General features: G+C 38.4%; 1 protein-coding gene and 1 long non-coding RNA gene across 2 annotated transcripts; both read right to left on the bottom strand.

The window, feature by feature from the left end:
- Positions 1–330: 330 nt before the first annotated feature.
- On the bottom strand, positions 331–22,322 carry LOC105922348 (vascular cell adhesion protein 1-like). Its single transcript, XM_036125203.1, has 6 exons — positions 22,109–22,322; positions 20,830–21,129; positions 20,535–20,753; positions 8,007–8,306; positions 7,685–7,930; positions 331–689 (listed from the first exon to the last, which is right to left on the bottom strand). Exons 1-6 carry the CDS (start codon positions 22,251–22,253, stop codon positions 382–384), a joined length of 1,518 nt encoding a protein of 505 aa, XP_035981096.1. The 5' UTR covers positions 22,254–22,322; the 3' UTR covers positions 331–381.
- On the bottom strand, positions 10,096–11,136 carry LOC118556831. The gene is made up of 3 exons (XR_004927405.1): positions 11,078–11,136; positions 10,422–10,503; positions 10,096–10,269 (listed from the first exon to the last, which is right to left on the bottom strand). It is a non-coding gene; the product is annotated as an uncharacterized LOC118556831 (long non-coding RNA).
- Positions 22,323–23,423: the final 1,101 nt, after the last annotated feature.

The raw sequence follows: 23,423 nt of genomic DNA, 5'->3' as shown, positions 1-23,423 counted from the left end.
TATCTTTAATATTTTTTGAAAAGAAGAACAAATAAATACATAAAGCAGAATTTACCTTTTATATCGAGACTGCTCATTGATGATGTCTGATGACCCAGATCATTTGTAGCCACACAGTAATACTCTCCTCCCTCAGTCACTCTGAAGCTGTAGAATTCCCCTGAAGCTACTTTTCTTGCTCCCTCTCTGCCGTTCCTGAACCAGGTGAAGCTGGCAGGAGGCTTGGCTCTGCTGGAGCAGCTCAGCTCCACCCAGCTACCTGCTGACACCAAATCTGATGGACTGATGGATGCTGAGGTGTTTCTAGGAGCATCTGAAGAAAATGGGACACACATTAACTTTACTGATCAGAAACAGCTGAACCATGACGTGCTGACAGGATCACTTACATGAAACACTGAGAGTCACTTCTGTCTCTGCTGTCTTGTTTCCTCCATTCACAGGATATGTGGCAGAACAGCTGATGTTGTATCCATCATGTGTTTCTGACAGAGTGATGGTCTCCTGGATTTTAGTTGTAAAGGTTCCCTCTGTGTTTTTCTCTGTTTGTCTGTGAGAGTCTTGTTGGAGATTCCAGGTGAGTTCAGGAGGTGAGTGTGGACAGGGAGTCAAAGCTGAGCAGCTGATAGTGACAGACTGATGCTCCTTCAGATCAGCAGGGATGTTAATGCTGGGACTCCAAGGAGAATCTGAGAGTTTCACATTAGATATACATTTAAAATACAATGATATTGAATAATCAGTATAAACTGTGAAGCCTGTGATTTTTTTAACAGCTGGAGATATGTTTATTTAATATTTATTTTAATCATAATTGAAACAAAAAAGGATCTGTTAAAATGTTTATACAAATGCTATCCCTGGTAAGAGATAGGTTAGGACACCCTAATATTTTTTAACAATTAAAATGGCTAAAATTGCACACAGGCACATTACATCAGATACACAGCATTACAACATTATAACCCACTATTTTCAGAGGTTATGCCTCAGTTTAAAACCTCCTGACTATTGAAGTGCGAGTGAACACAATGTCAAATAAAAAGAGCTGTCTGAGGCCTTTCAGAATGAATGACAATCAAAACTACTACCAACATACTTAGGTCTGGCGGTCTAAGGAAACTCACACTTAGAGCGGACCAAAAAAAATGGCTAACGGGGCCTGCTGTTGTAAAGTTTGTACAATCACAAAGCGACTGCACAAAGCGACTGCACATTTAATAACTGTTTAAAACATGAAGCCTAGACCCTGGTTTGCCAGAGAGAACACAGGCAAACACCAGGTGAGACAAGATCTCACTTATTTTGACACTAAAATATCTTTATTATAAACTGTTCATCCATTATCTATACCAGTTTAAATGTGCAGGGTCGCCGGGGAGGGCTAGTCCCTATCTCCTGTGTCATTTTGCCAGAGGCCGGCTACACCCTAGGCAGGTCCAGTCCATCATAGCGGTAAACACCAAACAAAGCAATCAACAAACCAAACCTGCTACTAGCTGTGATGCATGGATGTGGCTGTGTCATGGTTAGGGGATACTTTGCTGCAGCAGGACGCTGCCAGATGAGCATCATAGGATCAATCAATTCTGATGATGAAATGTGGGTCAAATTTGCCTCAGACTGATATCACATTCTGGTAGATGGCTACAAGGAGAAAGCTATTTCAGTCTCTGACGGTAACCTTTTAGAGGATAGGTTGTCCTAATGTTTTTCTCAGCCAAAAAAACTACTTTGGTAGATGTCTTGTTTTAAAGAGTGAAAAATTTATGTTTTCTTCATTTTTCTAGTGATAACATTAGACATCAACATTTTAACATTTCTTTATAATACCACTGAATATTTATTGGATGTTTTCATTTTTTTTGTCATGCCATTTAGACGTGACAAACTGCAACTCCCAGCATGCAACACAGTTGGGACGGCCCTAATGGAGACCTTTTCTTGTCACCGTGGAGCTGAGATATAGAAAGCGCGGCAGACTATTATTATTCTTTCGGGCAGCCGTGCTGTGTTGAGAAGACGTTCAGCTGACTCCTGCATGCGGACCCGCAAGTGGCCTATGATTCGATTCTTGGTTGGCCCAAGCATACGCATCAGATCGCCATCTTGGGTGAGCCACTGAGTAGCCCGAGGCTGTTGTGAAGTCACACTAGCTGATTAGCTACCGTTAGCCGAGTGCTACCCTGAAGTCGGACTAGAACGTGTTAGTAGCTAACCGTGCATGAACACTGCTAGCAGCTAGTTTTCCAAGAAGCGTTCCCCATCATGGTTTCAGGCCTGTTTTGGTACACCAGATTTGCTACCTCAGAGCTATTTAGTCAGTGTTCTTTCAATGCTGACATGTTGATTGTGATGGTTAATGTTGATGTCAATAAGATTCCTAATCAATTGTGAATTGTACATTGCTACCTCTCAATCAATTTTATTTTCATTGTTTTCTTTTTATGTTCTATTTAGTAGTGAATAGTATTTTCTAGTATTTTATTAAGCAGAATTATCAGTTTAATAAATAACGACTTGTGAAATCGTAGATGTTTGTGCTTATTTTGAGTCAGAAATGTAATGGTCTCTAAGAGTTACCAAATGATCTCCTTTTGAGTTAATAACTGAATAAATAGAGATATTTTCATTGGCTTGTGATGAAGGAGTAAGGATTAAAACTCCAGTTGCAATTATAATTCAAGTTATCAATGTTTGCTGGACAAGTCTAACCAGTCAACAATTGGTTAGATAACCCTTTTCCGGTCTAAGTTCATAACTTAACATAATTAACATAATTAATAAAGCAATTGTTAGTGCTAATCATTACAGGCTTATAACCCTTGATCACAACGATTTGAATAATTTTTTGCTATAGCTATCCTTTGATTTGAATGATATATTATTATATTATAATTGCCAATTATAATTAGTAATAATCTTCATACTCAAACAGGTGTAATTGCATAACATTTTACATGATGTATGTATAGAATCTTGTGTCAGGAGATCGACGTTGTTCAGAAATGTACATATACTCATTATCAGCATTATCCATTTCTATGCTGAGAATTGTCAGCTCTATCTGCCTTTGAAGCAGGGTGACAGCTTCTCGGTAAAAGCCCCGCTGGACTGTCTGGAAGACATTAAAGCTTGTCTAGCCTTGAACTTTTTAAATGTTAACAATAGGAAAAGTGAGGTAATATTGTTTGGACCCAGTCACTCCTGTGACCCTAGTACTGTTGATTTGGGACCCTGACACCATATTTTAAACCAAGTGTCATTGATTTGGGTTTTAAGTTAGACAGTGATTTTGAATTAGATGGACAGATCAGAGCAGTTGTTGGATTATCTTTTTAATTACTTAAGGCAGCTGGGAAAATTTAAATCCTTTCTGTCAAGACAACTCCTTGAAACAGTAATCACAGCTTTTATATCATCCAGCCTGGATTATTGTAACGGACTCTGTGTTGGAGTGAATCAGTCTTTGCTTTCTCGTCTACAGCTGGTTGAAAATGCTGATGCGCGTCTTTTGACAGGTACTCCAAATACAGAGCATATTACCCCTATTCTGGCCTCACTCCATTGGCTTAAAGTACATTTTAGAAGTTTTTTTAAAATTCTTATTTTTGTTATGTGTTTGAATAACTTAGCTCGATCATACCTTTGCCCAGAAATGGTGTATTTTCTTTTAGTTTATGATAGGCTTGAACTTTGGTGGTTCCTGGGTTGATCCTTTGTCAATCTTGAAAAATGTTGAGGTTAGTTTTATCCATCACAAAACTAATTACAAATTCTGATTACAGTCATTGTTCTATTGGAACAAACAGCTGTGTCAACATTTCAACATCTAATTTTAGGTGAAGTTTCTGAATTTGGTGGTAGCCTTCAGTTTCCTTTATCCAATAACTTTTTTTTTTGATGCACCAGCAGAACTGACAGCAAACCTGCCCCAGAGCATACTGGTACCAACACCAGTTGGTACCAGTATGCTTGGTTAGTACAGTGCTTGGTTAGTACAGTGTTCCTAGGCTAAAGATCTTCACCTTGACTCCTCCAAAACATACTTCTTTGATATTGTAGCTAAACTTCTCAGTCTTTTTCCCCTTTGACCATAACACCCTTCTCCAAAAGGCATTTGGCTTGGGCAATTGGGGCAGCTGCAGATTTTAGGCAAGCTTGCCAATTGTTAAGATTGGAACATACAATTCTTCATTGTACAGCATGCTCCTTTTCTATGTTGATATTAAATTTTGTATTCTGTGGATAGTGACAATGGTGTATGTTCTTTTAGTTTATGATAGGCTTGAACTTTGGTGGTTCCTGGGTTGATCTTTAACATCCTAACTGATTTTCTGTTGTAGCACACTGACAGTTCGCTTGAATAACTGAAAATTTGACTCAACTTTGAGTTCAAAAAGGACAAATAATGCCAAACACATGAGATAGCCATTTTTTTGGATTAAAAACTAACATTACGCTTCTTAAACAGCCATGACCTCAACACAATTGAAAATTCAGGAACCATACTTACTTATACTTATCAGCCGTCATCTGTCTGCCTGCCATTAACCAGTTCAACCCATCACTCCTGCTGTGAGCAACCAATCATCTGTTCTGCATGTTACCTGCTCACCCTGGACTCTAGCTTGCCATCTTCTCTCCTTTGTTATTTTATTTACAATAAACTTTTTTAAAGCACTACATCACGTTTGGCTTGAATATCGGGTTCTTTAGATGCACATTACAATCACATGGTCTTTGTTATGGGAAATCCACACACAAGTGCTTCATTTAAAAATAAAGCCATAACAAAGAGTAAAACACAGATAACACATAATAAGCCAACAGGGCATGATGATTTGATCGGAAAACCTTTGCATGCAACCAGAATGAGCTACTAGCGTAGAAAGTCATAGTACGTGACTAGGCCCCTTTATCAACTTAGAAATGTTTTTCTGTTGAGACCAAGATTAAAAACTTTTAAAACGCAGATATTCACATCACAAATCATCATATACAGTGGTGTGAAAAAGTGTTTGGCCCCTTCCTCATTTCCTGTTCCTTTGCATGTTTGTCACACTTAATTGTTTCGGAACATCAAACCAATTTAAACAATAGTCAAGGACAACACAAGTAAACACAAAATGTAATTTGTAAATGAAGGTGTTTATTATTAAAGGTGAAAAAAAATCCAAACCATCATTGTCAGGACTCAGTCAGCAGAGCCATGCTGCTTGCTGGCTCTGCCACTGCTTTCTCCTCAGGTGTTTCTGGTTGACTGGTGGGCGGGGCGCGCACACCAGGGATTGGTTCAGCAGCATCTCGCCACGCTTTAAGAGCGACGTGCGGACAGCTGATGAACGCCAGAGTGTTATCAGTCGATGTATGACTTCAGGCCATTATTCTCTCCTCGAGATATTCTCCGTCGCGCTAACTGTTACCCTTTGTGTCTCCCAGGTCCCCTCCTGCGTGCTCGCGTCTCCTCTGAAAGATCCTCCCGAGCATTACTCTCGTACCGAGTCATCCTCCCGAGTTCACCACCTACCTCGAGCCTGTCTGGTTTCCTCTGCTGTCCCGGATCTCTGGATCGGCGGCGCTGCTCGGACCTTCCTCTGCCTACGCCCCCTGGTCTCTGGATTAGCTGTCACCAACAGGCTGAGTCCTAACTGCCCTCCCCCTGTCCGGTTGCCGCGTCCGGGTGGTAAGCTTACGTCTCCCAGGTCGTTTCCTCTGTGGTCCTTAACTTTCTGACCGTCTTCCTTTCCCTTTCAGTTGTTTCGGATCCCGATCCGTCGTGCCCTCGTCCGCCTCGAGCGTCATCCCCTTCACCTCCAACAATAAAATCTTTGAATTTGATCTCTGCCTCCGAGTGTAATTCTGCATGTGGGCCAAACACTTAAAGCCAAACATGACAATCATGGCCCTGTGTGAAAAAGTGATTGCCCCCTAAACCTAATAACTGGTTGGGCCACCCTTAGCAGCAACAACTGCAACCAAGCGTTAACGTGCAGTTAGGCTTTTACAGCGTCCTGGAGGAATTTTGGCCCACTCATCTTTGCAGAATTGTCCTAATTCAGTTACATTAGAGGGTTTTCGAGCATGAATGGCCTTTTTAAGGTCATACCACAACATCTCAATAGGATTCAGGTCAGGACTTTGGCTAGGCCACTCCAAAGTCTTCATTTTGTTTTTCTTCAGCCATTCAGTGGTGGACTTGCTGGTGTGTTTAGGGTCATTGTCCTGCTGCAGAACCAAAGTTCATTTCAGCTTGAGTACACAAACAGATGGTCGGACATTCTCCTTCAGGATCTCTTGGTAGACAGCAGAATACATTGTTCCTTTTATCACGGCAAGTCTTCCAGGTCCTGAAGCAGCAAAACAGCCCCAGACCATCACACTACCACCACCATATTTTACTGTTGGTATAATGTTCTTTTTCTGAAATGCAGTGTTCCTTCTACGCCAGATATACTTGGACACACACCTTCCAAAGAGTTCCACGTTTGTCTCATTGGTCCACAGAATGTTGTCCCAAAAGTCTTGGGGATCATCAAGATGTGTTTTGGAGAAATTGAGACGAGCTTTGATGTTCTTTTTGCTCAGCAGTGGTTTTCTCCTTGGAACTCTGCCATGCAGGCCATTTTTGCCCAGTCTTTTCCTGATGGAGGAGGCATGAATGCTGACCTTAACTGAGGCAAGTGAGGCCTGCAGTTCTTTGGACGTTGTTGTGGGTGACCTCTTGGAAGAGTTGTTGCTGCGCTCTTGGGGTCATTTTGGGTGGCCGGCCACTCCTGGGAAGGTTCACCAGTGTTCCATGTCTTCGCCATTTGTGGATAATGGCTCTCACTGTGGTTCGCTGGATTCCCAAAGCTTTGGAAATGGCTTTATAACCCTTTCCAGACTGATAGATCTCAATTACTTTCTTTCTCAATTGTTCCTGAATTTCTTTGGGTCTCGGTATGATATGTAGCTTTTAAGGATCTTCTGGTGGACCTTACTGTGTCAAGCAGCTCCTATTTAAGTGATGCCTTAATTGTGAACAGGTGTGGCAATAATCAGGCCTGGGTGTGTCTAGAGAAATTGAACTCAGGTGTGGACAACCACAGTTATAGTATGTTTTAACAAGGGGGGCAATCACTTTTTCACACAGGGCCATGATGGTTTGGATTTTTTTCACCTTTAATAATAAACACCTTCATTTACAAATTGCATTTTGTGTTTACTTGTGTTGTCCTTGACTATTGTTCAAATTGGTTTGATGTTCCGCAACAATTAAGTGTGACAAACATGCAAAGGAACAGGAAATGAGGAAGGGGGCAAACACTTTTTTACACAACTGTAGCGTCTTCAGTGTCATTACCCACCAATATGACCTTATTTCCTTACAGGGGGAGCCCGTAAGCAAATTCATTCGGTGCGCAATAGAAAATGTTTTTTTTTTTCTTCTTTTTTTTTGTTTTTTAAGCGCTTGTGTGCATAACCTCACACTGTAAAATTTTGGAGTGAGTAATATCTAAATCAAAATCAGCCACTCGATCAAAATCTTAAGTAAAGGTTTTAAGTAAAAATTACATTTATCCTGATGATGGCTAAATGTAAACTACTAATCAACCATGTATATAATAATCTCAGTCCTAGCAAATGCTGAATGCATTGTTGTATGTGTCTTTCTACAAACTATCGTGCAATAAAATATTACCTTTGATTCTAACACAGACTCTTGATGATGTAGCATTACCCAGATCATTTGTAGCTACACAGTGATACTCTCCTCCTTCTCTAATGTAGAATTTGTGAACTTCTCCTTCAGCCACTTTTATACTGTTCCAGAACCAGGTGAAGCTGGCAGGAGGCTTGGCTCTGCTGGAGCAGCTCAGCTCCACCCAGCTACCTGCTGACACCAAACCTGATGGACTGATGGATGCTGAGGTGTTTCTAGGAGCATCTGAGGAAAATGGGACACACATTAACTTTACTGATCAGAAACAGCTGAACCATGACGTGCTGACAGGATCACTTACATGAAACACTGAGAGTCACTTCTGTCTCTGCTGTCTTGCTTCCTCCATTCACAGGATATGTGGCAGAACAGATGATGTTGTATCCATCATGTGTGTCTGACAGAGTGATGGTCTCCTGGATTTTAGTTGTAAAGGTTCCCTCTTTGTTGTTCTCTGTTTGTCTGTGAGAGTCTTGTTGGAGACTCCAGGTGAGTTCAGGAGGTGAGTCTGGACAGGGAGTCAAAGCTGAGCAGCTGATAGTGACAGACTGATGCTCCTTCAGATCAGCAGGGATGTTAATGCTGGGACTCCAAGGAGAATCTGGGGGTTTAAATTATACAGTAACAAAGTGAAAAATATTATGTCAAATATTTACAATAAAAGCTTAACAGTTGCCAGTTGGTGGCAAATATATAGTTTACTTGTTGCAAACATTAGAAATATGTAGATACTCTTTGTAGTTGTACAGTGTAATGTTTTTGTCATGAATATTAAAAAAACATCTGGAAAAGTTTCTTAAACTTCCCAACACAGCGATAAATCTTGTTTTAAATCAATATTGATTTCACAATAACAAGCTAATGTATCAAGGTTAAACGTTTGGATGTTTTTTTAAACCCTACATACCATGTTTTGTTGTTGCTGAAAAGGTTTGTGCTAAGATTCTACATTTGTCAACTGTTTAAATATTTCAAACAGTTAACTTTTTATTTACATAAAATTATCCTAAAAGACAATGAATTTGTAACGTTTCTGGCACTGGAGCTGCTGATTGCAATCAGCACACCTGCGTTTTTCTCAGCCCTAACTGCTTAAAAGCTCTGCTACTCGCAGCCTTCAGTGCCAGAACGTCTCTAGCCATACGGTGAGCGATTCCAGCCTTGTTTTTGAATTCCTGTCTGCCTCTCGACCTGTTTCTGCCTCTGTTTTTGGAAACCAGTCTGCCCCCTTTGGATTTGTCTGCCTGCCTGGGTTCTGCCTGTCAGCCTCAGAGATCTGGATTGCCTCTCCGTGTTCTGACCCCAGCCTGTCTGTGAGTTAACGAGATCGCCTGCCTCCCTGTCTGTCTGTGCTTTTTTTGGATTTTGGACCTGGACCTGGATCTGGACGCTCTGTTGGACTCTCCCTTGGAAACCTCTGCCTGGAACAAACGGATATCCCCCTCGACAAAGACCCGGACTGGACCTGGATTAAGAGCCCTGGATAACCCCCTCTCGGACCCCATCGACATTCAGGAGTCAGAGCTCTGCCCTCAGCACGGCCAGGTTAGTGACCCTACTTCTCTCTCACCTACCTGTCAACATCTGCTGGTCACTAACCTACGACTCTGCCTTCAGGAGTTGCCAGTCGCAGAGTGCGAGCCGTGCCAGGGGACCGTGCCGCCAGCATCAAAATAAAGACTGTTAAAGTTTTGTACTCACTTATTTTCGAGTATTTCTTGGGTCCATCCAAATTCATTACAGAATTACACTTTTTTTTTTTTTTTTTTTTTCATGGCATTTTAATTTTACCAAAACTTTTTTTTTCCCTTCACAGCTCTAGTGGCTTGCTTTTTAACTCAGGAAGGAGGGTGGAAGAGGGGGAGAGACCTGCAGCAAAGAACCATGGGTTGGAGTTGAACCCAGGTCGACCACATCGAGGACTAAGGTCTCTCTACATGGGCCGCGCTACCCGCTGTGACACCAGCGCACCCATCTAAATGCTTCTTTTGGTTGAAAGTAGTATTAAAGTTTAAAAGTGGCGTAGCCAGATTCGGGTTTAACCTTAAACATTTGGAGCTCATCACTAAAGATAAATTGGCAAACTACCAGCAGACATATAAAAGCAATGGGCAGTAATTATATTAGCCATTTGATTTCTGTATTTTAAAAGGAAAGAAAACATAATAAAGCAAAAACTTTCTTACCTCTTACTTTTATCTGAACAGGCTCACAAAGAGCTGTTGCCCTAAACGGCCAGTTCTGAATTCGGAGGAAGTATTTGTCTGTATGACTGGTGCTTAAATCAGGAAACAGAGTGGTGCAGTTTTCTTCTGTCAGGTTTCCGATCATTTTCAGTGAATATATGTTAACTGACCCACTGCTGTTAAAAATGACAGGGCTTGGGTTGGCATCAAAATATATGGTGCCTCTCAACCAAACTCCATAAATACTTCTGGTCCTGTTATATCTGGAATCCGTTGAATTAAAGCTGCATGGCAGTAGCAAACAAGATCCACTCAGTGCTTCAATCTGCCCAGGTGTGTCAGCAAAGAGGACTGGATTGGGACAACCAGCCAAAGCACCTGTAAAAACAGACCAATGAACATAATTGGCAGCAAAATCAGCTGCAGCATGTTATAAGAAGACCTTTTAAACCAAATAAAGATCAAATATTTCAGACCAAAAAGTATTCATGTGACATCTCCAAATGAAAAGACATAAACAAACAGCTCACTGGGAAGAAAGAAGACACTCAGTAACATGTTGACTGCCAGCACGTTCTCACACAGAGCTGCCATCAGACTCTGATCGTCCTCCTGGAAAGCAAAGTTTTCATAAAATGCTGTTCAACATATATATATATATATATATATATATATATATATATGTATATATATACGCTACCAGTCATTCTCATTCAAGGATTCATCTTTATTTTTATTAACTTTGGAAACTCCTTCAAAGCTGTTGGAAAACCATCTCAGGCGACAACCTCATGAATCCCATTGAGAGAATGCCAAGAGTGACCAAAACAGTAATTAAAACAAGCGGGGGTTATTTTAAAGAATATAAAATATGTTTTGATTTTTTTTGCATTTTTTTTGTTTACAAAATAAAACTACATAGGTTTGCTTCATGGTTTTGATTACTTCACCATGTGTTGACAATATAGAAAGCAATAAAATTAAAGATAAACAATTGAATAATTAAACATATATATTTGCCTTTGTATATTTTAGAGACATAAAAGTGAAAAAAGTAAGCAGAGAAGAAACTTTGTGCTTTGAGGTTGCTGAAAATCTCACTTCTACATTAGAACAAAAGTCCAAAGATCTGAAAATGAACTAAAAACTGTTACAATTAATTGATAAACTGAAGAAAATTACTTACTTTGAGCAAAACCTAGAACAGATGTAATCCAATATTAAGTCAAAAATCCAGCAAATGAAATGGTGACCCCCAGCAGCTGCAAGCAGACAAAAGGACAGCATAATATATTCAGGAGGAGCTAGTGATGATTTGTCCAAAGATACAGACTGAATCAGAGCAGAAGTGAAAAAGGGAAGCAAGTGAAAAACTAATCAGAGGACAAGAGCATAAAAGTAGAATGAATATGAGAATTGACCAACAAAACTAAAAAAAGTAAAATAAAAAGTATGAACACTTAGGCAAAAATTAGAAATAATCTGTTTTTTTTTCTCTATAGGGAGTTCTAACGTGGTTTAGAGAACTTGCCAGGCGTTTCAGGGACTTGTGGCCTTTTTACACCAGCTCCACTCGTCTCCGCCTGCTGTGCGAGCATTTCAACTACAGTCTTTTTTTGTACCTCTTCTAGTAGTCTGACAGGAGCGGAGTACGTCTGAAGCTGGACTGGAATGTGAAGTGAGCAGACTGCTGTTCAATCGACTGATCAAGAACAAGGAGAAACAAGAAGGTTTTCACTGAGGAAGTGCAGAGAAAAGTTAAACTGAAGAGCCACAACATTATTATTATTAATGACCACGATGAAGGTAGGTCAAACCCAAATACACTATTTACAATCCATAAATCACGGCTCAAGGAAACAAGAAAAGAACAAGGATTCTTCAGCTTTCTGTAGTATACGCAGACACGCGTGTTGTATTTAATTACCTAAATAAGATGCACATATTTAGTGAGGCTTTCTCTCATTTTACACTCACTGAACGTTAGTAATTTTGTCTCTAAAGAGTGTTTGGTTCAGCAGGTTGTTCAGGCCCTATTGAACCAATGTGTGTGTGTGTGTGTGGGGGGGGGGGGAGGTGGGAGACAGAAAGCAATTGTCCACTGCAGCAGACTGTCTGCAGCAGATCAGAAAACTCTTCTGGACCTACGCAGAATGAATATCCAATACTCAACCTATAAAAAAAAAAATCACTGTGGTCAAAAGTTCAGTTTTGTGCTTTAAATTCGTTATCATCAAAAACTTCCCTGTAAAGCCCTAAATTTTAACTCCATGAGACGAACTTTGAAGCAGATCAGTCGCTTCTTCCCTCTCTGCCCACACCTGTGCAGGCAGAGGCAGAGATAAGCTGTGCCTTATTTTATTATTAGTTCAGGCTGACCTTATCCAGATGTTTATCCCAGTGGATTATTGTTACCTTAAAAAATATTCAGACTTTTCTCACATTCACAATACAAACATTGTTTGTATTTTTATTTATTTTTTATTCATGTTTTGTTCATGTTGATTTATTTACTTTTCGTTCTTTACCATTTTTTGCCCATTTCTTTAAAGTGTCAATGTTACACAGCAATGCTTCACAGCATACAGACAAACAATGTGAGCGTCCTGAAATCCAAAATGGATAACCAATAAAAACACAATAAAAAACACTGAACTGTAGAAATGAATATACTGAATTTACGACCCTCTGTTGGGATGTTAAAGGTTCAAAATATGGTATCAGAAAAATACTGAACAAGCCTGGCATGTTGTGAAGGGCTGCCAGAATAAATCATTAAGAATGATTCAATTCTTAATGATTAGCTTTGTAAGGAGGCACATCACTGATCCTCCTTTACAAAATATCTATTGCCTTTGTTTCAAATGATCTCTATGCTGTGAGAAGTTTTTTTTTTTTATTATTATTATCATACCTTTATTTCTACAGGCAAGTCATTAAGAACAAGTTCTTATTTACAAAGGCAGCCTGGCAAGTGGAGTAACCACTTAGGAAAAAGGAAGTAGGGCTAAAATGAATACAATACATTAGTAATACATACATAAAATGCAATTTAAAACAGAACAGGCAACCCAAAAATGACTATGTAGGGAAGCAACTGCAAGTGTCTGTGAACAAGGATGATATAATTGTTTTAAAGGATGAAATGGAGATTAGTATATCCAGTTTAAGAATATTTTGCAGAGCGTTCCAGTCACAAGCGGCAGCAGATTGAAAAGAAGCAAGACCAAGGGAAGTGTTGGTTTTGGGAATACGTAATTGTAGATGAAGTGATGACCGGGTTTTATGTGACAGGCTTTGGCTGCAGCAGGTGACCTAAATAAGGTGGTGAGCGGCCGAGAAGGGTCTTGTAAATGAAGATGAACCAGTGAATGTTGCGTTGATTTTGAAGGGAGGGTCAGTTGACAGATGGTAAAAACTGGAGTGGACTTGCAATCAATCCAATATATAGTGTCTCCATAGTCTAAAATGGGTAGAAAGGTCATTTGGATAAGAGTAAGTTTCGCAGAAGTGGTGAAGGAAGAACAGTTTCTGTAAAGGAAGCCAAGCTTGGCCTTGACTTTAGATTGCTGCTTTGAAATGTGAATGGAGAAAGAAAGTGACGTTTCCAACCAGATGTCCTAGTATTTATATGCAGTGACTTGTTCTAAAAAAAAAACTTACAGGTGGAGATGTTAAGTGCAGGAGGAGGTGTAGTACCCTTACGGTAAAACCACATGATTTTTGTTTTAAGGGTACTAAGAGTGAATTTGAGTTGTTTAAGAGATTGCTGTAGTTGGAAAAAACCAGGCTAGCCTGAACAGCATCAGGTGAGGACCCCATGGCGTAAAGGATTGTATCATCAGCATATAAGTGAAAGAGAGAATGAGTTTGGTTGTTAGTTATGACAAGTCTTTTAGGTGGGAATAACATCTTTGGCAGTTCTTAATTCCAGCTTTTTTCCGTTTTAGGCTCATAGCAAACATTGAACTATATTTACCCTTTGTGTATCTGGAGAAAGTTATTCATGCTTTTATAACTTCCTGCTTTGACTATTTAAATTCCCTGTAAGCCTTTTCTGGACCACCCTTTCCTCCACTGCCTACAACTACCCAGAACGAGGCAGCTCATCTTTCAACAGGCACTAAAATGCAAGAACACTTCACTTCAGTCCTGGCTTCTCGCCATTTTGCTTGCAATCCATTTCGCAATCAATCTTCTCCTTTTCACCTTTTACACTTGAATTGATGGTACCCCTCATTTAATGAATGAAAAATCCACAATGATCACAGAAATAAATTTAATCTGACAAAAGTAATAATAAATAAAAATTGTATGAAAATGAACAACATGTTGTCACCATGTCGTTTAGTGACATAGTGTGTACCACATTCAACATGAACCAGAGGAAGCAAAGAAAATAATTGTCTCAGGAAATTAGAAAGAAAATTATAGACAAGCATGTTAAAGGTAAAGGCTGCAGCTAACCTCCCTGGATATGACCGCAGGAGGAAAATTTATGAGAAATCAAGGAGACAGATAATACGAATGGTAACAAAAGATCCTAGAAAATCTTCTAAAGAGATTAAAGGTGAACTTCAAGCTCAAGGAACATCAGTGTCAGATTGCACCATTCAGTGTTGTTTGAGCAAAAGTGGACTTAATGGGAGACGACCAAAGAGGACACTGTTGTTGAAAACAAATTATTAAAAAAGCCAGACTGGATTTTGTCAAACTACATGTTGACAAGCCACAAAGCTTCTGGGAGAATTCCTATGGACAGATAAGAGAAAAATTCAACTTTTTGCCAAGGCACATCAGCTCTCTGTTCACAGATGGGAAAATGAAGCATATCAAGAAATGAATTGAAACAGACCCATGGGGCTGCATCATTTGAAGGATTGTAAATAAACAAATTTTTTTCCAAATGCAGGCCTTAAAACTTGGGGGTTATTTCAGAAAGCGGGTTCTGTGAAAACCGAGTATGCCGAGTATGAGTCCCCTGTTAACCCTGAGTCATCTGTTCCAGAGAGATGGGATCTGAAACTCTTAGTTAAATCGTCTCAGTAAATGACACTGTGAACATAACCTGCCCTATGGGAGGTTTTCTTTAAGAAACCCAGAGTTTTTACCAGTGTCCTTCAACACAGAGAAAGCTGTTAGACATGGATTAACCATTTATTCAGAATCAGATTGATATCAAAGCCCAAATTCATAGATTGTATGTAGTTTAACACATAATCACTTTTTAAATGAATTCAATTATGTGTAAACATATGATGTGTTAATCTATGAAATCATGTATTATACATTTTTTTAATCAAAGACTTCTTCTGAAATATTGAGCTGCATCATTTTCTTTTAATATGTATTACAGAGGCAAACTTTGTAATATAAAATTAATTCATTTTGTCTACAGCAAGTCAATTGGAAGACTCACAAATATCTAATCTTCTTCTCTCTGCTGTTACCTTCAGGGGTCGCCACAGTGAATCATCTGTCTCCAACTGTCCCTGTCCTCTGCCTCATCCCCTCTCAAGCCATCTAACTTCATATCCTCTTTAACTAAATCCATAAATCTCCTCTTTGATCTTCCTCTGGGTCTCGTTCCTGATCCTGTCTATCCTTGGTACTCCCAAAGAGAACTTAAGCATCTTCATCTCTGCTACCTTCAGCTCATGTCTTTTCCTCAGAGCCACTGTCTCTGTATGTCCCAGCATTGCTGGTCTCAACACCATCTTGTGCACCTCACCCCGTAATTCCACATCCTCCACTCCTGTATGTGTCCCCTCTGTGTCAGACCGCCTCTGTGAGAAAGTGAAAAGCAAAGCCTGCTACATCCGTGGTTACTCAATCTTAATCTGCTCCAAAGTTTCTTGCCACCCAAGGAGAACATGTGCGATCATCATCATTACAAGCAGAATCCAAACCTAATTGGAGAGGACTACCAAGTTTCAAATCAAATGTTAAAATGACAAATCTGCTTCCTTATTTGGTAAGAAATAAGTTGTTTTCATCCGATATTTAAATAATAGTAAATTGTATTCTGAATATTGAAAATAATGTATTAAATTTGTGGTTGACAATCTCTATTAAAACCATTTAAATTTGACAAGTCAGAGGTTGTTGATGTTCTTTTTACTGTTTGCTACGATTGTAATTGTGGAGCTTAACCCGACTGGAGCCAGACGGACCGGAACGGAGCAGAAAATTAGAGTTGTTCTGTATTTTGACAGTGAACAACAGTGAGCGAGTCTGCTGACGGTGATGTTTTGAGTAGTCACGGTAAATGTGGAACTGTTCTCATTAATTAAAATAACAAAGCAGTTGCTCGGTCGGTCAGACATTCACGTACTGATCGGAACGGAACAGTCATGGAGGATGTGGAATCTGGGGCTAAATCTCAGCGCTAAGCCTCAACATATCTTATCTAAATGGCACGTTATTAGATGTTTGAAAGTTAAATTTGGAGAGATTATTTACAGTTAAATTCAACTAGTATACACAATGAAATTTTTTAAACACACACACACGGGCACAGATGTTTATTTTTTTTCCTCATTCTGTGTCTGAGCTTCAGAAAAAATACCTGAACTTCCTTATCTGTATTCTATTGTGTTTTAAATTATGCTACATTCACTAAACCTTGAAAATAGGAAGACAACCCTTCCTACTGAAAAAGAAAACATTAGCAACAATATTGTTCTCCTGATATGTTGTTTATTAAACAGTTGATTTTATAAGAAGTGAGAAGTTTTGCATTGTCATTTACATGGTGATTCTAAAATCTGAATAATCACTTTTGATCATCTTTGTAGTGCTACTCCTCGTAATGTATTTACCGTACCACAGAGTCAAGACATTACTCGAAACAACAAAGAAACTATGTTACAGTGTATAGTTCACACAATACATTTTGTTACACAGTTACTGTCTTAGTTAAAAGAAAGTAGACGCTCTTTCAGTCTGGAAGCTTTGCAAATCTAGACATAACGTATATTATTTACAGCCATCCTAAAGTACACAACAACATATTTACTGTGAATATTTTATTTAAATTAAAAAGCTGTGTAAGCAACTTAAGTACACCCTGAGATTAAACAGCATGAAGGGAAAAGAATTACAGCTTGAATTTGAAGTTGTCATTTTCTATATGACCATAGCTTTGTTTGGACGAGGTATTTGTGCTAATGTGCTGCATTTACAGTAGTTTTGCCTGTGAAATGGTGATAGTAATGACCAAAATGTGCAGCTTTGGTCTTTTCAACCGGGATTATGTTTATAGAGTGCCAAGGTCGTGTGGTTGTAAGCCAAACCCAAATCATCACCACTCCATCGCCATGCTTAAACTTTGATATGAGATATTTGTGCTTGGTTTGGATTTGACCATAATTTGGTTAAATTTTTCCAAAAGCATGTGATTTCAGGAAAGAGTCAGAAACATAAACATTTAACATACTGAGGTTTGTTGAGTCTGAGAGGTAGCTTTTAGAATTTTTTGGCCTCTCTAAATTCTCTTTAGGTGTAAGTTTGTGCGAGAATGGTTGTTTGTCCTTTCTGTCTCTGTGTTGCCCTGCGATGGACTGGCGACCTGTCCAGGGTGTACCCCGCTTCTTGCCTATTGACAGCTGGAAATAGGCACCAGGACCCCTTACAACCCCAACAGGGATAAGTGTGGTGTTGGGTAGGACACTTAACATTGTTTTATAGCATTAAAGATAAAAGGAAATATAACTGTCACGATTTAGGTTTTGTTTTGGTTTATGTTTGTTCTTTGCTTTATATAGATCCGTTCTGTTCTGTTTTCTCCCAGGTATTTGCCAGCTCACCTCTTAGTCACTCCCCTTCTCCAGTCACCATCCAATCAGCTTCAGTTTACTTCCAGTCACTTCCCCTCCCCTGATTAGCTCCACCCATTCCAGTAATTAGAATCACTCGATTCACCTGCTCACTCCCCTACTTATACCTGCCTCTGCCCCCTGCAATCTGCCAGATCAATTCAAGCCTTTTGGTGAGTCTTACCCAGCGTTCTTTTCTGATAGTCCTGAGAATATTGACCCAATCTGCCTTTTTGACTTCTGAGCCTGCCTGATCCCTGAACCTGTTTTTCCTGCCCTGTCTTACTGCCTACTCGTTTTGCCGACCTGATTCTGCCTTTGGATTATCTGAGCTTGCCTGATCCCTGTCTGTATTCCTGCCTGTTTTAGACTGCCATTTTTTGACCACCGAGCCTGCTTATCCCTGTCTGATCTATTTTTTGAGCTTTATTAAAGCCTTTTCATTTACCTCGCTTATTTGGTTTGAATACTGGTTCTCTCTAGTTCATGACAATAGCATGTAAATGTAAAGATGTAACTAGTAAATTAGAATAGTTTATTTTTTTTTAGAAAATGTATTTATATTTTAGAAAGCAAATATAATGCATACATAATTAAAATCTAAGATGGTGAAATAAAATTAGAACTCAACCTGACGCTGTGTAAAATATATTACATTAAGTCTTAAATGTGGCAGTTATGTCAAGTAAATTCAATATTTCCTTGATCCATTTAGTCTAATATTCCAGAATGAGCTCCAGTGTTGAAACATATTTTTGTACCAATTGGTTGATTTCAAAGGAAGGAGATGCTACTCAAAAAATTTGAAGAATCTGAAGAAAACATGGATTAGTAATTTGGGTGCTTGAGTGCTTTGGTATTGCCCCTTTAATAAGTAGGACTTCCTTGTACTTCTGGGTCATGCTGCCTTCGTCCTGTTGGGGTTGTTGACATATTCTGGTTCTTCTTTCTTCTCCTGACATAAAAAAAAAGAAACGTATTGTTGTTCTGCAGCTGATTGAGGCTTATACAGGTTTAGAGGGAAATATGGAACTTTTACTTCTGCACTGCCTAAGGAAACAACATAAACATGTTTTTCAAAAACACTGATGCTACAGTCCATGGATGTCACTGAGTATATTTTAGTGGCGCTAAAACCAACCTAAAACATTCATAATCTCACCTACAACTCTGGTAATTGAATATATATTCATACAAGTAATCAATGCAGAGATGTAGGGGAGTCCAGGTATAGTTGCAACATGGATGGAGTTGTAACACCATCAACCTCACCAGTCAGGGATGAAATATGACTAATATTGACATTTCACTATTTAATAAGTTACTCCTCGATCTCATGATTAAAAAGGCTTTAAAGAGCATATCCTGATTTTATTGAGGAACAAAATGGATATTGAGCAACCTAAAGACTGTTTGGTACTCAATAAGCAACAGATTATGATCAAATATAGTGTGTTTGGCAATATATATATATATATAGCTTGATTGATATACATGGTGAGTGGTAACATTGTATTTTAGTGTTGCAATGATTACCTTACATAAAACTAAGAAAAATGTCCTAAAACTGTAAAGCAGGAATGGTCAGAGAAAAAAACAACATAGAGGTTTGCCTGCAGATGTTTTAAAAGAAACATCTGATCCCTTTTTAAGGAAAATAAAGTTTGTCAGATCAGTGGCAAAGGCACATGGGATCTGCCATGTAGCAATGAGCAGATAACTCAAACATCCAGTGATTTATGAGGGTAGGTTACCAGAGCAACCTCATCTGACTGCTGCATTTTCTTAAGTAACCTAGAAACCCCTCCTCTACTCTAATTGATCTACTCCGACTCTTCTATGATTCATATCCTTAGCATATGATGTGCCCCAGTAATTTCTATAATCCACGCCAAAGTAAACAATTGGCAGTTAAGAATAAAAATCTGAAACACTTACCAATACACTGGTAAAAAAATTACTGGAAAAAGGAAGCAAGCTCATAAAAAAAGAATATAACAGGATAAATAGCCGGTTGGCCTTGTTGAGCAGTTTAGGCAGTAAAAGCCAAAAAAGGTGTGTGAAAAATGTGTCCATGCAGATGTTGGACCAAATAAACCTTCTCCTCGGGGCTACCAACATTGTGATTCTGAGTAATAATATAAACACACAGTCACAACCAATGAGTGTATCTAGCTTACCTCTTGTGGTTTGTTGGAGAGTCTGATCCAGCTGAAAGAAGTAGAGATAAGGTTGATGAATATTAAACTCCAAACAGCAATATGTAACAGAGACCAGCAGGTCTACAGCTGTGAGTTACCAACTTAGAAAAGGCTCTTACATCTCAAGGATGATGATTGTACTGCAGAGAATTATAACACCCAGCATCACTAATATAATGTGGATCCAGGCTGCAGATGCTTTGGTACCTTCAACAAGACAATGAGCTCAATTTTTCATGTAAGGAGAATGTTTGGGTTTTAATCATAATTCTTTAATTCTGCTATTTGCCAGTAATTCAATTATGAAATGATCTTCTGCTAATTTTATAAAGCCCAATCTGAACAGATGCAGTAATTCTTCATAAATACAATGAAGTATGTAGCATCACACATTTAGAGCTAAATTTATTCACCTAAAATGTACCCAGGGTGACTTTTTTTTCTAAGAAAACTGTTTATACAAGTTTTTACAGCAATATTTTAAGATTTTTGTAATACAAATCTTTAATTGTTCTTAATTTCTTCATTATTTTAATATCCTTAATTTTTCAAAAGAAGAATAAATAAAACATAAAGCAGAATTTACGTTTTATATCAAGACGGATCACTGATGATCTCTGATCACCCAGATCATTTGTAGCCACACAGTAATACTCTCCTCCCTCAGTAGCATTGAAGCTGTAAACCTGCCCCACAGATACATTAAAGGCTCCATGTCTGCTGTTCCAGAACCAGGTGAAGCTGGCAGGAGGCTTGGCTCTGCTGGAGCAGCTCAGCTCCACCCAGCTACCTGCTGACACCAAACCTGATGGACTGATGGATGCTGAGGTGTTTCTAGGAGCATCTGAGGAAAATGGGACACACATTAACTTTACTGATCAGAAACAGCTGAACCATGACGTGCTGACAGGATCACTTACATGAAACACTGAGAGTCACTTCTGTCTCTGCTGTCTTGCTTCCTCCATTCACAGGATATGTGGCAGAACATCTGATGTTGTATCCATCATGTGTGTCTGACAGAGTGATGGTCTCCTGGATTTTAGTTGTAAAGGTTCCCTCTGTGTTTTTCTCTGTTTGTCTGTGAGAGTCTTGTTGGAGACTCCAGGTGAGTTCAGGAGGTGAGTGTGGACAGGGAGTCAAAGCTGAGCAGCTGATAGTGACAGACTGATGCTCCTTCAGATCAGCAGGGATGTTAATGCTGGGACTCCAAGGAGAATCTGAGAGTTCAGATTATACAGACAGTTTACAAAGTTAAACATGCTATGTAAAATATTTACAATAAAGGCTCAACAGTTGCCAGTTGGTGGCAAATATATTGTTTACTTGTTGCAAGCATGAGAAATATGTAGATACTCTATGTAGTTGTTCAGTCGAAGAAAAGTTTCCTAAACTGATTTTATTCACAACACAGTGATAACTCTTGTTTTTAATCAATGCTGATTTCACACATTGATGTATCATACCAAGCCAATGTATCAACATTAAAAGTTAAGATCTTTTTTTGAAATCATAGACACCATCTTTTGTTGTTGCTGAAAACGTTGTTGCTAAGATTCTATTATTTTTTTTTTTGATTCTAAATTTTTCAATAGTTTAAATGTTTAAAATTATGAACCAACTTTACAATTACATAAAAAATCCTAAGAGACAATGAATTGCTCTTTCTTTTTTTTCCACTAGTTTATATTTCTAATATTGACATTTTTATCAAAATGCTTATTCTGACAGTATGGTATTAAAGCTGTAAATTGGCTTAGCCAGATTAGGGTTCAACCTTAAACACTTGGAGCTCATCACGAAAGATACATTACCAAAATACCAGCAGAAATATAAAAAAATATGGGCAGTAATTATATAAGCCATTTGATTTCTGTACTGCCAATGAAGATATTTCATTTGTTTAAAAAGGAAATAATTATTGAAATACATTTTCAAAGAAATTGCAAAATAAACACAAAACAATAAAAATACATTTATAAATCCATACATTTTTTGACCCGCTTAATCCCTCATATATTTTTTTAAATGGCACTTTGAAATTGTTTTATTATCTTCTGAGAAATGAATAAGAATCATTTTCCATTATCATAAGCTTATTGGAGGAACAAAAAACATCCAAATGTATCAGAGGTGTAAATCATTCTGAAATACATTAAAACTCAGTATCATAGTATAATAAAACAAAAACTTTATTACCTCTTACTTTTATCTGAACAGGCTCACAAACAGCCGTTGACATAAACGGCCAGTTCTGAATTCGGAGGAAGTATGTGTCTGTATGACTGGTGTTTAAATCAGGAAACAGAGTGGTGCAGTTTTCCTCTTTCAGGTTTCCGATCATTTTCAGTGAATAGATGTTAACTGAGCCACTGCTGTTAAAAATGACAGGGCTTGGGGTGGCATGATATAAATAACTTCCTCTCAACCAAACGCCATAAATACTTCTGGTCTTGTCATATCTGGAATCCGTTGAACTAAACCTGCATGGCAGTAATAAACAAGATCCACTCAGTGCTTCAATCTGCCCAGGTGTGTCAGCAAAGAGGACTGGATTGGGACAATCAGCCAAAGCACCTGTAAAAACGGACCAATGAACATAATTGGCAGCAAAATCTGATGCATCATGTTTTAAGAAGATCTTTTAAACCAGATCAAGATCAAATATTTCAGACTAAAAATTATTCATGTGACATCTCCAAATGAAAAGACATAAACAAACAGCTCACTGGGAAGAAAGAAGACACTCAGTAACATGTTGACTGCCAGCACGTTCTCACACAGAGCTGCCATCAGATTCTGAACGTCCTCCTGGAAAGAAAAGTTTTCATAAAATCTGGTCCTAAATAAATGCTGTTCAACATACAATATATATATATATATATATATATATATATATATATATATATATATATATATATATATATATATATATATATATATATAATGTATATACGCTACCAGTCAAAGGTTTGGACTCTCCATCTCATTCAAGGATTCATCTTTATTTTTATTAACTGTGGAAACTCCTTCAAGGCTGTTGGAAAACAATCTAGGCGACAACCTCATGAATCCCATTGAGAGAATGCCAGGAGTCACCAAAACAGTAATTAGAACAAACGGGGGGCCTTTTTAATGATTATAAAATATGTTTTGAGTTTCTTAACAATTTTTTGTTTTTCAACATAAAACTACATAGTTTTGCTTCATAGTTTTGAGTTCTTCACCATGTATTGAATATATATAGAAAGCAATAAAATTAAGGAAAACCCATTGAATGATTCAACATATATATTTGCCTTTGTATATTTTAGAGACATAAAAGTGAAGAAAGAAAGCAGAGAAGAAATTTTGCTCTTTGAGGTTGCTGAAAGTCTCATTTCTACATCAGAATAAAAGTCCAAAGCGGATCTGAAAATCAACTAAAAACAATTACAATTAATGGATAAACTGAAGCAATTTACTTACTTTGAGCAAAACCTAGAACAGACGTAATCCACTATTTATGTCAAAC

Source organism: Fundulus heteroclitus, chromosome 21 (assembly GCF_011125445.2).
Source record: "Fundulus heteroclitus isolate FHET01 chromosome 21, MU-UCD_Fhet_4.1, whole genome shotgun sequence".
NCBI lineage: Eukaryota > Metazoa > Chordata > Actinopteri > Cyprinodontiformes > Fundulidae > Fundulus > Fundulus heteroclitus.
This window is presented reverse-complemented; position numbering and strand designations above follow the sequence as displayed.

What these genes read in the sequence shown, in the direction of transcription:
- LOC105922348 (XM_036125203.1), bottom strand. Translation starts at nt 22,253, where the DNA reads ATGATCGGAAACCTGAAAGAGGAAAACTGCACCACTCTGTTTCCTGAT. An exon ending in AGTGACTCTCAGTGTTTCAT is followed by an intron (nt 20,754 to 20,829) that starts GTAAGTGATCCT and finishes CATTTTCCTCAG; the next exon opens with ATGCTCCTAGAAACACCTCA. An exon ending in AGTGACTCTCAGTGTTTCAT is followed by an intron (nt 7,931 to 8,006) that starts GTAAGTGATCCT and finishes CATTTTCCTCAG; the next exon opens with ATGCTCCTAGAAACACCTCA.